This window comes from Eriocheir sinensis, chromosome 65, assembly GCF_024679095.1.
Source record: "Eriocheir sinensis breed Jianghai 21 chromosome 65, ASM2467909v1, whole genome shotgun sequence".
Classification (NCBI taxonomy): Eukaryota; Metazoa; Arthropoda; class Malacostraca; order Decapoda; family Varunidae; genus Eriocheir; species Eriocheir sinensis.
The window spans coordinates 7,694,180-7,711,421 of record NC_066573.1 but is presented as its reverse complement, the minus strand read 5'-3'; the positions used below and the strand labels follow the sequence as shown (position 1 = coordinate 7,711,421).

At 43.1% G+C, this 17,242-nt stretch overlaps 1 protein-coding gene across 1 annotated transcript; it reads right to left on the bottom strand.

Moving 5' to 3' along the window:
• Positions 1 to 5,245: 5,245 nt before the first annotated feature.
• Positions 5,246 to 17,029, bottom strand: LOC126987577 (calcipressin-1-like). Its single transcript, XM_050844668.1, has 4 exons — positions 16,759 to 17,029; positions 9,156 to 9,329; positions 8,842 to 9,016; positions 5,246 to 7,747 (listed from the first exon to the last, which is right to left on the bottom strand). Exons 1-4 carry the CDS (start codon positions 16,939 to 16,941, stop codon positions 7,611 to 7,613), a joined length of 669 nt encoding a protein of 222 aa, XP_050700625.1. The 5' UTR covers positions 16,942 to 17,029; the 3' UTR covers positions 5,246 to 7,610.
• Between the last annotated feature and the right edge of the window lie 213 nt (positions 17,030 to 17,242).

The following is a 17,242-nucleotide window of genomic DNA, read 5'->3' as shown; positions in this document are numbered from 1 at the left end:
TATATATATATATATATATATATATATTGTCCCGCGAGTTATGGTACAAACTCATGGATATGATACATCACCTCATTCTAAGACAGAAATACTCTACACACATATGCTGTTTTTTGCTTTATTTTACTATAAATTTAGGTTGTTTAAATGTATGGGAAGTGTGTTATGGGAACCGCCCCGCTGGAGGAATGCAGGGAAGACTTGTAAAACCAGATTGGCGAGACTTTGGCTTCACAGGTCCTTTCCTCCCCGCCACTCTGCCATCTCCTATGGCATCTATAGCTAACATATGAGAGGAAGAGATAGGTGTTGGGACTGTGGGGCAGTGCGGCGGGGAGGAAAGAATCCGCGGAGCCATTGCAAAAACAGTCTCAACGATCTTGTTTCACAATAGCAGGGCGATGTCACACCTGGAGTGAGGAACGTTTATTTGTGCACCATACCAAGGTAAAGAGCACCATACCACTTCACACCTTCTGGAAGGCTAATCCTCAAATGACTGAATTATTTTTATGAGCTTTTTATGTGAAAATAATGCATACATGTACAGCAGGGAGGCGGGGCAGTGGGAGGCAGATCAGCTGATCGTCACTCTCCTGCCTGCGGTGAGTTGCCAGGTAATCTTAAATGTAGTTGACTATGATAGTATTGCTGAGAACTACAATGAATTTCTTTCCTCAAAAATAGATCCAAAAAGTTTTTTCATTTAAAAAGTGTCTCCTCCAAAACATTCAAGGCGTATGTTGTCGGAAAAACAGTTTGTCACTGTAGGCTAACTGGCGCCACAGAGACAGCCTCCCCTCCGCCTGGTCAGAGGCTCCCGCCACAGCAGTATTGACTGCTGGGTGTCTGTTTTGATATCTACTGCTGGGTGTCTGTTTTGATATCTACTGCTGGGTGTCTGTTTTGATATCTACTGCTGGGTGTCTGTTTTGATATCTACTGCTGGGTGTCTGTTTTGATATCTACATCTGTATTCTTCTGCTGCAGCACTGGCATTTCCACTGCAGAATCCATACTAGATAAATATCATATCGATACTAAATACTATAAGTACTGTAAGCAACTCACCGCAGGCAGGAGCTTGGAGGAAGAATACGTGTATTATTCCTCCAAGGGCAGGAGAGTGACAATCAGCTGACCTGCCTGCTGTTGCCGCACCTCACTACATGTATACATTATTTTCACATAACCAGCTCACATATATTATTCAGTCATTTGAGGATTAGCCTTTCAGAAGCTTTGAAGTGGTATGGTGTACAGATAAGCGTTCCTCACTCCACCCTGCTCCACATCGTCCTATAGTCTCCTTGCATCCCTACGGCGGAGTGGTTCCCACAACACACTCGCCACACACTTAAACCACCTCAATTTATAGCAAAAAACAGCTTATGTGTATAGAGTATTTCTGTCTTAGAATGAGGTGAAGTAACATATCCTTGAGTTTGTACCATTACTCGCAGGACACCCTGTATACTATATGCAATGTCAGAACTTGCAAAAAAATACATACCAAGTAACTAAATATGTTCAACAGTAACTGAGGATATTGTGAAAAATATTTTTATCCAAAGCGGCAGTTGACCAAACAAGGCGTCGAATAGAAAAGCCAAACTTGCCAAAAGTGAGTTGTGAGAAAACTCCATTTCTAAACACACTGCCCGGCACCAGGGCCGGGAGCCAGTTAAACTTGTCGTCTTCACTTGCTCTTTGCACTAACAAAGAGGCAAATTCTCTATCCTTTGACAGAAAATAAATTAATGCATTTTTTTGGGGGGGGAGGAGGGGCTTTCTACTCTGAGCCCCTCAATAAAATAACATTAGTATGTTCTCTATTCCACTGCCCTGCACCTGAATGATATAACTGGACCAGCATCCTTTACGACAGGGCTTTGCTTGCATATTATCAATGCCCTCCACATTTCTCTTTTTAAGAACACCTATTAATATCATACCCTAATTCTCCATCAGCCTGTAAAAAAAGAAAGTAATGGACTATTACAATATGCTACAGAATTATTACATCACGTCGTTTTGGTTCCCAGAGAAGAAAATGTGACGTGCTGGCTTGTAAAATATATTAAGTAGGTACAGTGCTCATCATGAGTGTATGCTGGGTACTGAACAAGGGAATTCACTGCACAAGCTGGTGTTTGTGATAATTCTGTAAAGAGCTGAGTGAGATGCTTAAGAGATGGTGGTCATGCAAATATGTCTACCTTCAAACCACTTCCTGGTTACCCCCAGAACACTTCCCTCAAGGGCTTACAAGGAAGAGTTGGAAAATCAGCTTTCCTGAGGACTTATCAACATCTGTGGAAGTTTTCTTAGGGTGACTAATAAATGGTTTGGCTGTGGGAGTAGTTACATGTAATGGTCTTGAAAGGGCTTCACCTAGTTTCGTACAGGTGATAGGCATGTGTTCCTGGCACTAGAACCATGGAGACCAACACACAACTCATAGCTAACTCTGTCACTGCCAGTAGTAGAATTAAGTTGCCTAGGATTTATTTTATTTGTTTACTTACTTATTTATTTATTTTTAATTTACGTTTACGCCTATAACGCTGGTAGGCTTACTTGAGGGGCCTGGGTGGTGTTCGGCCCCCAGCCCGTCATGGCGCAGGCAAGTGTTTATAGTGGCGCCATCTTCTCTTGGATAATAAGTATACAGAGTGAAGTTTGGCATAGAACACCTCCCAGAGTGTGCTTCAGCCTCACTCACATTTTGTTCTTCAACGGGAGTAACTTGCCGCACATGGGTTGGTATTATGAGACAGTTTCGCTTCTCGCATCAACTATTTCTAAAGGCCCAAGAGAGGGTCAGTCAGGTTCTAGTGAGTGTTTCTTCAGGTTCATGGTACAGGAGAAGGTTCACTCTACCACCAGGGTCATAAAACTACTGAAAATGCCCACAACTCCTACGAAAGCTTTGTCAAATATGTGTTCTTGAGCAGCGAAATGTCTTATAATACGACCCATGGTGGCGTGAGTGGCTGATGGTGGTGTCTTTGATGGCTGGCATTAAAAAAGAAGTGTGGGGGGGCTGGGTATGTTTCTAGTCATTAATGCACGCTGGGTTCCTGGCACACCTTATGATGAGCACTGTAGTTGTCTTACAAATCATCAGTACACCAAGGTAAGTTAGATTAAAAGTTTAACTGTCCAATTAATACTCATCAAATATCATCTTTTTTGCACATGCCTAAAGGATCGCAAAATAATGTGGAAAGGCTCTCCAAGGGTATGTAGCAAACCACTGGGATGAAAATATGAGACAACTGAAAACAAACCAAGGTCTCCTAAGGCAAAATCCCACTACTCTCAAGCCTTCCAAGAGAGATGTTGAGAAAAGGAAGAAAACCACTATGGAGCATTGAGTTCCAGCACTGGGCAGAGGATACTAATTGCAAGTTTTCAGTGTACTTCCTGCACTGCATTAAAAAAAAAAATGATTTACCTTGCATAGATAAAACTAATGTATCAAAGAACTCAAGATTTACGTTCAGTGCTGCTGCTTAATGGTCAGTTTCTCCTTACAGGGACAAATTTCACCTGATCACGGATAAACTATGAAAATAAAACTTCCCAAAACAAGTGACAAAGTGGCATCCCAAGTGTACTTAATACTTGTACAATACTTAAAACTTGTACAATGTAAACAACAGAGGACAAGAGCAGCGACTTCAAGCAGATCCCACGTCTACAAACTCAAGTTCAAAATGATCAGATACGATTTTGTTTATCACCAAAAAACGGATCATGTTTGAAACTATGGTAATTTTTACATCCATTATTTACATTCTTGGCTGTGGTCAGATCAACAGTTGTATTGTAGTTGTAGCAATATGTTATGTTGTACCAATATGAAAAATAGTTCCAGTCGGTGGTTGAAAATGAAACTGGAAACATGTAGCTTTGCCAAACATCTCATGGAATCAACAGTGAAACAAAATTTGATAATGTATTGCTGCATGTGTTTTACTTGGGCATTCACTCCATGGGCATTCAGATTTGTATAAATAACAGAAAATACAGTTTCCAGGAGTTTAAGTCATAGCTATACAAACCATGAGAAAAGAATAAAACAAAGCAACCAGTGTTAGTGCCTATCATACAATACATATTGCATAATCCCATAACTGAATGGCAAACTATACCATCCCTCAAAGAGAAACTTGCCATGCACATGACCTCCAAGAAGTGCCCAACAGGTCCAGCATTATAACCCACCTAAAATTGCTTCTTTGTCTTGATCTACAGGTTACCACGCCAACAAAATGGGTCATATACTAATAGATGCCCCAAGCTGGAACATCTCACACTAATATTAAGTGACTGAACTGCCTAAGTCTCACAGTGACTCCTGCTTGTTCTAATCAATTTAAAGGAGCCCCATTACATTGTATCTTAAGTATAAACTTTCATATCACTGCACGTACACGAATAAGGAATTAGAACAAAGCAGAGGCATCTATGCTTCGTACAAGAACAGACAGGTGAAGCACTCAACAGAAAAAAAGTGAATGGAAATGACTTGATTATGCTACGGCAGAGTAGGAGAAAACACTTCCATCTAAACCGTTAGTCCTACAAGGAAAAAATAGACATGCACGAGGGTAACACATGGCAAGCAGAGTGGCCGGCAGGTGGCGAGCGAGGGGGACAAACGTACCCCTGGCTGCACCACCACCACCGTGAGCCCAACACCCATCCTTCGCCACCGACCACCTTTCACAAGCATGTTTCTAAAATTAAAAGACTAGTTTTCCACAGTCGTACGTACTTTACAGAAAATAAGACTACTATAGCATTTTAAACACGCCTCCACTGCACAGGCTATACGATAATTCCTGGCACTAACAATTCCGTGAAAGAAGGAGTGTGTTCAGCAGCTGTACCTGTTTATGCCATGATCAGTGCAGTAGTTCTCTCAAATTACCCATGAATTATTCTTGGTATATGCCCCCTAATACCATGCCTGCTTAGGCCATGGGGGCCTTGCAAAATGAGGGCTGGAGTCCAAAGCAAGGGACAGGCTGTTAGTGGCCTAAACCCATTTTTCAACCTCAAGTTTTCAAGTCGGTTTTATATATCTCTATAGTTCTTTTCCTTTCTTTGCTGCACACTCCTTCCCAGAGCCTTTCTGAGGACCAACACAATGGGCCAGTCTTACAGTCCAGTCCAGCACGTTTGTAAGCTCCCCAACCAAACACAAAACATGACGAAAATTCCTTGTATAGTGTTTTGTTTTTGTTTTTTTACAGCAGAGGAGTCAGTTCAAGGACATAAAAAAAGATAACAAATGTGGAAAAAAAAACACTATACAAGGAATTTTCGTCGTGTTTTGTGTTTGGTTTGGGGGCTTACAAATGTGCTGGACTGGACTGTAAGACTGGCCCAATGTCACACTCTGTCTCTTCATTTCACCCTGACAATTACAGTTTCAGGTCTATGATTTACCACTACACGGTCTTTGCTGCCTGCTGCTAGAATATCATTAATGGGCTCCTGTTCTTGTATACTTAATTGATGCAGGCAAACACAACACTACTGTCAATATAAAACACAGTATTATATTCTATTTGTGTAAGGTATTTTCACACAAATGCAATGCTAGGTATTTTAATGATCATATTATTGGCATTACTGGAGGGTTCCAGTTGCATTATATTAGTCCAATTTTAGCATCAAATCAGAGTCGGACTGGGGTGCTAAATGGGGCCGTGCCATCTAGAGGCTGGAGGGGGCCCGGGCCCATATAAGCTAAAATATCACAAGCATGGGTTAAGTCCAGGGGCCCATGTACCTTGGGGGATCCATGTGGCACTGGCACACGGGCACATAGGCCAGTCTGACCCTGCATCAAATACACAACAATGACTGCCTTCTTTCAAGTAATGTAACCATTTTTTCAAATCAATAAATACATTTGTTTAATAACTATTTATAATAATAATATAATATTGGAAACAACATTGGCTTAGGTGAACATTTTATATACCGTTGGGAGCTGAGTTTGCCAGATTTAAAAAGAATGATGAAAAGGAAACTTGCCAGAGCTGTTACCCACCATGGCATAAAAATGGGTGCTCTCTACTCCACTCAGGGAACTGTTGAGTCCTCTTGTTAAATTACCAAGATAATTGAAAAACATACACCATATTCTGACAACGTCCAAAATAAAAATACTGGAAAACAAATGTTGTTGGCAAAGGTAATGCAGGCAACTGTAGGAAAGCTGCTGCACTTTTGAAATCTTGCACAAAACACCAGAACGACAGATCAACAAGACGAAAAAATTGTCACTAACTTTGCTTAACCAATGAACAGGGAACACATAACTAACCCTGCTGCTGGCTACTCCCCTCTTATTTATCTGTGGGTGTAAATTCATTAATATTTAACAAATATATACATACATACAAGCATTACTCTGTACTATGCAAATTATTGGCCATTCATAATATAGGGGCATCTTGAGGAGCTAAGCAAGCTCCACAGCAGTCATCAGTACTGTTACTGTTAACTGGGAGACAGTGGAGGCACTGGTATTGTCAGAAAGTTAGCCTAAACTGTGTCTACACACTGCATGAATAGAATCTGCCGACTATTAGCTCCCTACCATACTATTCCCTCCCAGCAAGTGTAAAAAATAATGCTCACTATACAGCAACGGCTGAAGACGCACCGTTCCCTCGCGGGCTGTTGTAACATTGTCTCTTTGAAAACTTGATGCATCTGTAACATTTGATTCCTGCCAAGGTTTGGGCCAGAAGTGTGTGGGTGAGACAGGCCTTGAAGGCCAACACACTGATGGATGCAAAGTTATAAAAGTCCATTTGAAAACACTTTCCTGCCCAGCTGGAGGCATGTCTAGCTGGAAGGAGGATGCCTTGGTCACCCCCCTGGACTTGACCCAGCATGTCCACCATCCCAGGGAAATCTGTTACGAGTATGAGAACTTCCTGGCCCACTAGACTCAGGAGGCCCGGCAGGGAAAAAAAGGAGGTTGCATCCTTAAAATCAATTCATAAACTTTAAGAGGAGATGAAACATCAGCAAGAACATGAGGAGCAGCGGCAACAGGCGACACTGGAGGATTTTGTTCGCAATACAACTTGATTAAGGAGACAGACATGGCTCAAAGTAAAAAGAAAGAACTACAGATGTTATATAGCTGGTTAGTAATTACCAAAAACTAATGCTGCAGCTGCTCACCTCATGCAGCCTTAACAAGCGGGTTAGTGGTCACGGGAAATTGCTGTCATAGTGAGCATTGTCTTGACACTCGCTGCAACTAGATACAACTACTATCCAGTCGTGAACAAGAGCACATGATACACTTTACATTAATTATTACTACTTCGGTGAGAAAATAGGCCTCTGAGTAAAGTTTGCAAGACTTACCCCTCGTGTGGGAAGCTCAAAGACGAAAAGACAAGCCAACTCCAGCCCTTCATGAGCCACCAGCACGGGGAGGCCAGTCCGGCACCTCAGGTCGGAAAACCTTCAGGGCGCCCTCACACCAGCCTCCCAACACGTGTACAGAGCCCACCTACCCCGTGAAGATAATTATACTAGTCAATTAGTGCGATAGCGTAGGTGGCTCATTGAGTGGGTCTGCGAGTCTGCATAATCCTGGGTCTTGCTCCCCCCTCAGCATCATAAATCTGGCACTCCTCGCACACATGAACGATGATGCCTGGCTTGTCTTCAATGGGTGGATGCAGCTCATGGGCCTCGCCTGGAACAGATCAGTCTCTTACTTTAACAAAACAGCCTAAGTGTTCCCTTCCAAAGCCCGACCAACAAAACAGCCCAAGTGTTCCCTTCCAAAGCCCGACCAACAAAACAGCCCAAGTGTTCCCTTCCAAAGCCCGACCAACAAAACAGCCCAAGTGTTCCCTTCCAAAGCCCGACCAACAAAACAGCCCAAGTGTTCCCTTCCCAAAACAGCCCAAGTGTTCCCTTCCAAAGCCCGACCAACAAAACAGCCCAAGTGTTCCCTTCCAAAGCCCGACCAACAAAACAGCCCAAGTGTTCCCTTCCAAAGCCCGACCAACAAAACAGCCCAAGTGTTCCCTTCCAAAGCCCGACCGAAGGACAAGTAAAAGTTAAGTTCCTAAACACCTCCTTGAATAAATGTAATAAAAAGCAGATTAATGCCGAGTAAGGGTTATGGTAAGTTTCTATAGCTACTGTAGTGTATGGAAGAGTTTTAATAGGCAGGGTGCAGGAAGTTACACAGGGTAAATATGATGAGAATGGAGAGTTAGGAAGAGGGAGAGGATGTGGGGACCAAGTCTTACGATGGCAGTCAAGTAAATATTAGCTAAAAGGAGGAGAGTGTTTGCATTCATGGATCTTGAAAGTGATGCGTCTGACAGGACTGATGGGAGGCAATGCAGCCAGTGTGGAACAGATATGAAGTCTGTGGAGATGGATGGAGAGTTGGGGTTCAGCTTTCAAATACATGCAGGAGGATGTGTTAAGTCACTGGGCTTAATGAGTCTACTTGGTTTGCTCCTGGATGGAGTTACAACATTGAAATATGAAGCCATGGAATGGAAATGGAGTGGAATGGAGCGGTTTCAATACTCAGATAGAACAAGAAATAAAACTCAGACTACATAATATAATGAAGCAATAGTGCATTTCCAATCGAAGTGGTAGTTTTGATAGTTTGAAAACCTTCCACTCAATTTCCAACCTGAATTCATGACCCATATAAATAACTGCTTTACTAATGCAGGCAAAGTAGAATCTTATCACAGTTTCATGGTAGTGCTGCGCCCCACAGCGACACACACCTCTTCACCAAGCCTGCCATGAACCCACCTGGAGCGAGGTTTGCCACGGCTGAGATGAGATCGTAATTGACAAGGGGCTCGGCCTCCTCGATGGGCTCCCAACCCACTGGAGGAGAGGCTGGGGGAGAGATGAGGAACTGCTTCTCCCTTGCTGGTGGTTGCAAGTGTGGGTCTCCCCCTCGACTGCTCCCGAGGGTGATGGGCTAAAAAGAAATTAAATCAAATATTTCTTTTGTATAAAGATTACAACCAGATCCTACTGTGCTGAATCAATAGCTGACTTAGTTTTAATATTCAGTATCCAGGTGATCATTCTCATGTATAACATCATAATTTTCTTACCTGTGTAAAGTATCCCTTGATCACTTCGCCTCCAAACTCTGTCATGTGAACCTTGTCCCGGGCCCTGCCGGCCTGCTCGTGGCTGGCGAAGTTGACTCTCACTCTTCTAAAGCTCTTGAAGTATTGAAAACTCACTGTCTCATCGATGTCAAAGAAGAGAGCTTCCAATTTCTCCTGTAACAAAGAAAAGTAATTTTTTGTAACAAATTTTTATTGCCCTTCTCAAGCATTGGTCTATATATAAATCTATCTATATTTACCTATCTCTCTCTCTCTCTCTCTCTCTCTCTCTCTCTCTCTCCACACACACACACACACACACATTTATACCTATATCCATCTTTGTGTATATTTATAACTACTCCATATATTCTTTTGTTTATAACGCGCTAAAAGGTCCCAATAATCAGCTTTGTCGGACCCGTGATCTTGAGGCGGGGCAGCACTCGTGTCTCAAGTGATGATAAAGCTGCTCCCGTCACAGCCCGGCCCCATCAACCCCACTCCATGTTATCAGCTGTTGGCGCTGGTAATAACACAGGCACACATGTACAAGCCCCTCCAGGCCTTTTGACTCCTAATGCAACACAATTGATATGTACCAACAATGTGTATGCCTTTAAAGATGTTTATTTAATATGGACCATAAAAGTTTAATGATTAATTTCCTAATTTTTTATGCTAAAGTTATGATTACTTGGAATCTTGTGTATATAGAATTGTAAACTGTGATCAATAAATGCTTACTTACTTAACACATACTACTAAGTTTTCATGTTCCTTAAGTTCTACAAAGTGCAGAGAAACACAGAAGAGCGGAAAACAACATGTCATATTTTAGCTTCAAGAAATTATAGTCACGAAAAAAGCCCTTTCGCGTGTGACTGGTTTTGCGCACTTGTTTTTTCCCTTTTTTGCAGCTGTCTGGGTGGAGAATGTGTGTGTACTTACCTAGTTGTGCTCGTCCATGCGTCACCATTATGAAGCCATCAAAGGAAGGGTTAGGTCTTTAGGCAGACTCTGGGCGTTGGTTCAGTGTACCGTGGGCAGTGTTAAATATCTAAGTGTCACAAATCTATGCAATATACAACCTTGGTCTACATAATAAATTGGAGGGATTCATTCCCATAACCACCCCCTTGAATATGGCCCTCATCAGAGACATTATGGGTTGTATTTTAAAACATTTAGTCGCCCAAGCACACACATTTAACATGGCTTTCGTAGGGGATGTGGGCCTTTCCAGGGGTAGTTTTTTTACCCTGGTGTGAGTTTGGCAAGGCTTCTGTACCATGAACTTTAGAAAACACTCATGAGAACACGTTTTGCCTCATTTTTAGTCTTTAGAAATTACTGGTGTGAGAGTCGACAGCATTTAAGAACACCAACCTATGGGTCATTTGGAGAAGGCTGGATGACAAAGAGAGTTAATGGTAAGGTGTGAAAAAAAAGTTAATGAAGTAAGAAGACTGTTCCCATAGGTTTAATTTTCTGCACATAAATATGGATGCGGGGGAGGACACAGATCATGGATGACAGGCAAGGGAGGGCCGAGGCTCACACTCATGAATCTTAATACCACCGAACCTTGACTCAGGTGGTCGAGACTGCTTGTTTAGCTTCGCCACTGCTGTCGTGAGTGACCATTTGCCTTAGTTACTGACTGATAGGTTATCTCTGTAGGTTCCTTACATCTCTAATCACAGACTCGAACCTCAATAGCATTCCAAATTTATCAGCATTAGTGACGTAAATGATGTGTGTGTGAATGAGACTTTATCAACGCAGAAAGACCACAACACCAGACTCTACTCACAGCCACGATAAGGTGTTCTTGACCACCTCTTTAAGTACAGGAGACTGACTGAGGGCAAAACAAGACATGTACTAAGTCAAATACATGAGAAAAAAATAACACCTTCTGTATACAAAGAGACAAAAGTTGAAAAACACGTAAATAAATAGTCTACAAGCCATCCTGGTACTCCTCTTTTTATTCCTCTCTTGGTCGGGTGGTTGGCGACTAAACCGGTGACCACTCTGGTTTTGTCTGGACCAGTGAGGAGGGTGTGCTGGACCTCCAGGTGGATTAAAAACAAGACCATCCTAAGAGCAGATTAACTTATGTTTATCAGAGTCAGTGACCATCCAGTCCCTGCTGTGGGTGAAATAGTGGGTGGTAAACCTCATAGCCCCCTGCTGCCCTGTATGGTTTGCCTTTTTCGTTCAGGCAAAGGCTGGGGCCACCACTTAAAATAGGTGGTTGGGTCAGCAAGGGCGTGCAACCGGAAAATAGCTCGATTTCATAGAATGGAGGAGAACCATGAAGCGTCCAACCGCTCAGGAAGAGTGAAAACGGACGTTAAACGAAATGATGATGATGATGATGATGGTGGTCTTCTATCTCAAAAGGTTGTCTAAAGATCGAGTTGATGCTTTACTCAAACCACTATGACAACATGGAGTTATCAAGAATGATCCACCAAATGCAGTTCAGTATTTTCTGGCTTGCATCTCATTTAGGGATGATGAGAACAATGTGTCTGTGGGTTGTATTTTAAAACATTTCATCGGCCAAGCACACACACTTAACATGGCTTTCGTGGGGGATGTGGGACTTTCCAGGGGTAGTTTTTTTTACCCTGGTGGGAGTTTGACAAGGCTTCTGTACCATGAACTTTAGAAAACACTCATGAGAACGCATTTTACCTCATTTTTAGTCTTTAGAAATAACTGGTGTGAGAATCGACAGCGTTTAAGGATACCAACCTCAACAGTGACAAGGAAATGCCAAAGGGTCAAGAGTGTGGGCAAACACCTCCCAGGGTAACCAGATACACTCATTAACAACACTGTCACAATGCCCCCCCCGCCCCCCCACCCCCCCAGGCCAATGACAAAACCTGCCTATCCCCAAACACAGCCGCCACCAAGCACATAATGACGAGGGATCACATGCAGTAAGATAAAAATTAAATAAATAAATAAATAAATAATAAATAAACTAGGAAAATTGTGTAAAAGTGGAGTTTTCTGAACAATTGCTTTAGTTTCCCTTTAACTCGATGCTGCTTTCTATGGACATCAATTTACTCCTCCATATTATAGCTCTGAGGAGGCTAGACTTTTCCCCGAGTATATCCAGTATGCGAGAGGTGCACTAACAGACGTCCTGCGCATTGAGAATCAGGAGACAAGAGAAGATTGAGCACATGTGAATATCAACCACTTACAGTAAGACACCTTGAGCTAAATCTGATATTACAGTTTTAACATCTTCCGCCTTTGGTACAGGAGCATAATTTTTCGAAAGATGTCTTGCTCTTGTTTCGTGGTAGTGAAGGAAGTGAGCTCTGAGGTGTTTAAAGGAGTGAATGGTGTCTTGGCGGGTGAACAAGCTTGAGCCAGGAGAAAGCCAGTCAGCAAACTGTTTCCCTCGTGTCTGTGGAAGGCTTATCCGGTCATCTATGACAATAAATATTTGGCCTGGGATGACGAGGACTGGCTGGGTGCACTATGGCCAAATGTGACAACCTCTACTGTGACCTGTAACCAAAAAAATGAATGTGCTGGTTGGCAGTGATCCTCCCAGCCAGGCTACATGAAACCCACAGTAAAAGACCACGATGGTGTTTGTTTTTACTGATAAAGGGTTGAGGAAGCTTTCCGTCCTTCCTCAGAACCAAAATGTGAATCACGGTTTGCCTCTGGAGCTCCCGTGATCATCTGCCTGAGTCCTTTGAGCTCATAGGGAAATATATATCAGCATGAAAGTTCCTCTGCTCATACTACTTATAAATCCATCACCACCTGGCTTGAGGAGTGCCAGGTACCCTTCATAAGGGAATGACCAGGTAACACCCCAGACCTCAACTCCACCGAGAACCTCTGCCACCAAGAGGGCTCTCCAGGGACAGGATGTGAGCTCTCACCCTGAGCTAGAAGCTGCCAATCAAGAGTCCTGGGCTGATAACTCTGTCCACACCATCAAGAACCTCACCCTTTCACTTCCCTGACATCTCCAAGCCATAAAGAAGTCCCAGGGACACTCTAACAAGCACAGGTAACTCTTGATTTACACGAGTATTGCGTCCTGGAAGAGGTCGCGTAAATCAAAAACAATGTAAATCAAACAAGAGGTAGGTTTCTGTCGAAAAATAAATACCGTATTTTGCGGCGTATAACGCGCACCGGCGTATGACACGCACCCCAAACTTTAAAACAACAATTTAAAAAAAAAAAGTTCTTAAAATGCTCAGAAATATGTACGGGTTAAAGAACATTGACAATGTACGGTTTCCCGAAATTTATATATTTTTGGTGTAATCTTTACTGCTTGAATTGACAAGTGTCCTTGAGTAAAGCAATGAAAATGGCGGCCGGGCTGGTGTTGTGAGAAATACATCCCCGTAAACATACTGATGATGCACAGCTTCTGATATCATAAGCATATTATTCCCACCATCACTCGTAGGTTATGACAGACAACTAGGCAAGACACAATTCACACGGTTCTGGTGACACACGGCATGCAGCTGTTTGTTGTTTGGGTGTGGTTGTGTGGTTTCCTAAGAATGCAAATGGCAGCCGGGCTGGTGTTGCGAGAAATATCTCCTCGCAAATGGCGGCCGGGCGTGAAATAACTCCTCGTACAAGACTCATGTACAGTTTCTGATATCATATTTACCCCATTATTCTCACTAATATTAATAATTAATAATGAACACATGGATATATTTTTCCAATAAGATTCTTTTATGTTGCTTGTACTGCTCCTTAGTCATACAATCGTAAGCCACCTGTGACATAAAGATCAAGATCATACAAATGGATTTTGGACCCGCGTTATTTAAAAAACGCGTAAAACAAACTCGCGTAAATCGAGAGTTACCTGTACTACACATAAGGGTAATAATTAATCAGTACGTTTGTTGTGTGAGGGGCAGACGCTGCACACTTATGACGAGTACCCGGCGTCATTATTATTACTGATAACTGCCTCGACACCAATGCTTAACTCCAGCAAACAGAGTGCATAAGTTTGTTCAAATTTCCCCCAAAGACCCAGACTGCCTTGGTGGATGAGACCATTTGGTATTAGTGAAGTTTCAGACCAGTTTCCCTAAGACTGTTTTTACCCCTCCAAAATACCTCTATTTTACCCTCCCATCCTCTAGATCTGTATTATTCTAAGCATTCTGAATACAATCAGAAGGTACCAGAAATAAATAATAACCAGAATTTTTTTTCTTTAATTTACAAGTTTCATTCACGTCTCATTCCCATATCAGGGCATAATTTCTGGGCCTCATAAAACTACCCATGGAAATACTACTAATACAGCCTCTACGAAAGCCTTATGAATTGTGGGTAGGTGTGTGAGTCTCGAAAGGTTTGAGGATATGGGTCTAACTCTGCTCGTTGTACCGTGAAGCCTCGAGACAGCGAACCCGAAGCAGTACATATAAAGAATGAAGGAGTGAGGGAAGGAGTGACACTCACACACCATTCGCCACCGCCATGACATATGTTTCCTACATCAGCCCCAAAAGTGCTAATTTTTCATAAAACTTATTTCACCTGCACTCCCTTGCTTTGCTCCCCCCCCTCCCCCCCTCATGAACCAATGATGCCCTTTAGCCCCCCCACCAAAATCTACCAAAATTACAGGCCTGCATATTTGTAAAAATCAGTCCAAAATGTGATAGGTTACTTTTTTCTCATTCTGTTTAGTTTGATGAGGTCAGGTTCCATTGTGTCAGACACAGCGGGGCAGCAGCGAGGTGTTCACCTGGGGGTGCAGCGTCTGCCCCACAATCTATGGATTTGATACAACCAATAAGAATTTCTCCATGTAGATAAGTTTTTTTCCAATATTTATTTGTTCTGAATGGTTTTTACCTCCACAGCAGTCGCTGAATGTAGTAAATCATTGGGTATCACTCCAGAAGTGCACCCATCTCCCTGAAGGACACATTTACACTATATGAAGTAGTCTGTGAGCTCTTTCAGCTGTCGTATTGCTTTGCCATCGCAAATCAATTATATCTATTTCTTTAAATGTGGTCTGGAGGGGATTTATCAAAGGATTTATTTCTTCTCCACCACATTTTTGCAGCAGAGCACAGGTTACATGTGGTTAGGTATAGACTTAATTACTTAGTTCATGTTAGATTTAACTGATATGATAAACACATGATACACTTTGCAATGCGCTGTTAGTTGTCATTCCTGATGGGCAGCGGCCCAGTGGGTCCAACCTAAGGTGACCAGATTTCTGAGACAAAATCCGGGGACATTTTCGGTTCAGAGGCGTAAAAACCTCCAAAACATGTAGTGTTTTTGTCATTGAAAAACTAATACGGGGACACTGCCCTTACCATTCATAAAGCAGCGTTCAAAAGTTTCTCTCACCCTATTTATCCTAAACTGCAAAGGAATTGAATAAAAATTCGATTGATTAACAATTTGTATGTTCTTGGGAGGCAGTCTCGCAAATTATGCCGTGCAAAGCTGTTTATTATTTCCTTAGTTATATGCGTGTAGTACGGTGCGCAACTATACGTAGAGTTTGGTCAACATTTTCTTTTCTTTTTTTTTATTTTTTCCTTTATTCGAATTTTGGATCTTTCAGTCACAGTGAAAACCGGGGACATTTCTGTGGACAGCAGTAGCCGGGGACAGGTCACTGAAAACGGGGACGTCTGGTCACCCTAGTCCAACCAAATAGATACCCGGAAAGGAGGGAGTTCTAAGAAAGTTCCAGACCCCAAGAAAACCCAAAGAAACCCCCCCAAAAGATACGGGAGTTCCAAGAAAGTTCCAGACCCCAAGGAACCCCAAAGAAACCCACCCAAAAGATACGGGAGTTCCAAGAAAGTTCCAGACCCCAAGAAAACCCAAAGAAACCCACCCAAAAGATACGGGAGTTCCAAGAAAGTTCCAGACCCCGAGGAACCCCAAAGAAACCCACCAAATAGATACGGGAGTTCCAAGAAAGTTCCAGACCCCAAGAAAACCCCAAGAAACCCACCAAATAGATACGGGAGTTCCAAGAAAGTTCCAGACCCCAAGGAAACCCCAAAGAAACCCACCAAATAGATACGGGAGTTCCAAGAAAGTTCCAGACCCCAAGAAAACCCCAAAGAAACCCACCAAATAGATACGGGAGTTCCAAGAAAGTTCCAGACCCCAAGGAACCCCAAAGAAACCCACCAAATAGATACGGGAGTTCCAAGAAAGTTCCAGACCCCAAGAAAACCCCAAAGAAACCCACCCAAAAGATACGGGAGTTCCAAGAAAGTTCCAGACCCCAAGAAAACCCAAAGAAACCCCAAAAGAAGATACGGGAGTTCCAAGAAAGTTCCAGACCCCAAGAAAACCCCAAAGATACGGGAGTTCCAAGAAAGTTCCAGACCCCAAGAAACCCCAAAGAAACCCACCAAATAGATACGGGAGTTCCAAGAAAGTTCCAGACCCCAAGAAAACCCAAAGAAACCCCAAAAGAAGATACGGGAGTTCCAAGAAAGTGCCAGACCCCAAGGAACCCCAAAGAACCCCCCCCAAAAGATACCCGGAAGACCCCAAAACCCCTCATACTCACACGTTCCATAGGCTCCTCAAAGACGTCCAGGGTGAGGTTGGTCACTATGATGGAGGTGGGAGGCTCCTGGGAGACACCATCAACACCATCACCTCCATCACCACCACCAGCAACACCGTTCTCGATGCCCTCCTCCTCCTCCCCCTCGCCCCCCGGGTTGGCCTGAAGCTCCTCGATCAACATGTCTCCTGTCACACACTGTCCTTGTAACACTAATAAGCAGGAGGAAGAGAGTCAGTCACCTGCTGCCTCCCATTGCTAAACAAATACTGGATGCGTAGAAAATTGTCCTCGACGGGGAGACTCAGCCAGACTTCAGAGGGCCAACTCCAGCGCCCCGGTACCCGTATTTGACAAGGGTTTTATAGGGTTTTGGGGCATTTCCAGGGGTAGTTTGATGACCCCGTTTGTACCATGAAGGTGGATTATTACCATTGAACAAATACTAGACGCGTAGAAAAATTGTCCGGGACGGGGAGACTCA

What these genes read in the sequence shown, in the direction of transcription:
- LOC126987577 (XM_050844668.1), bottom strand. Translation starts at nt 16,941, where the DNA reads ATGTTGATCGAGGAGCTTCAGGCCAACCCGGGGGGCGAGGGGGAGGAG. An exon ending in TCAAGGGATACTTTACACAG is followed by an intron (nt 9,017 to 9,155) that starts GTAAGAAAATTA and finishes ATTTCTTTTTAG; the next exon opens with CCCATCACCCTCGGGAGCAG. An exon ending in CGTGGCAAACCTCGCTCCAG is followed by an intron (nt 7,748 to 8,841) that starts GTGGGTTCATGG and finishes GATCTGTTCCAG; the next exon opens with GCGAGGCCCATGAGCTGCAT.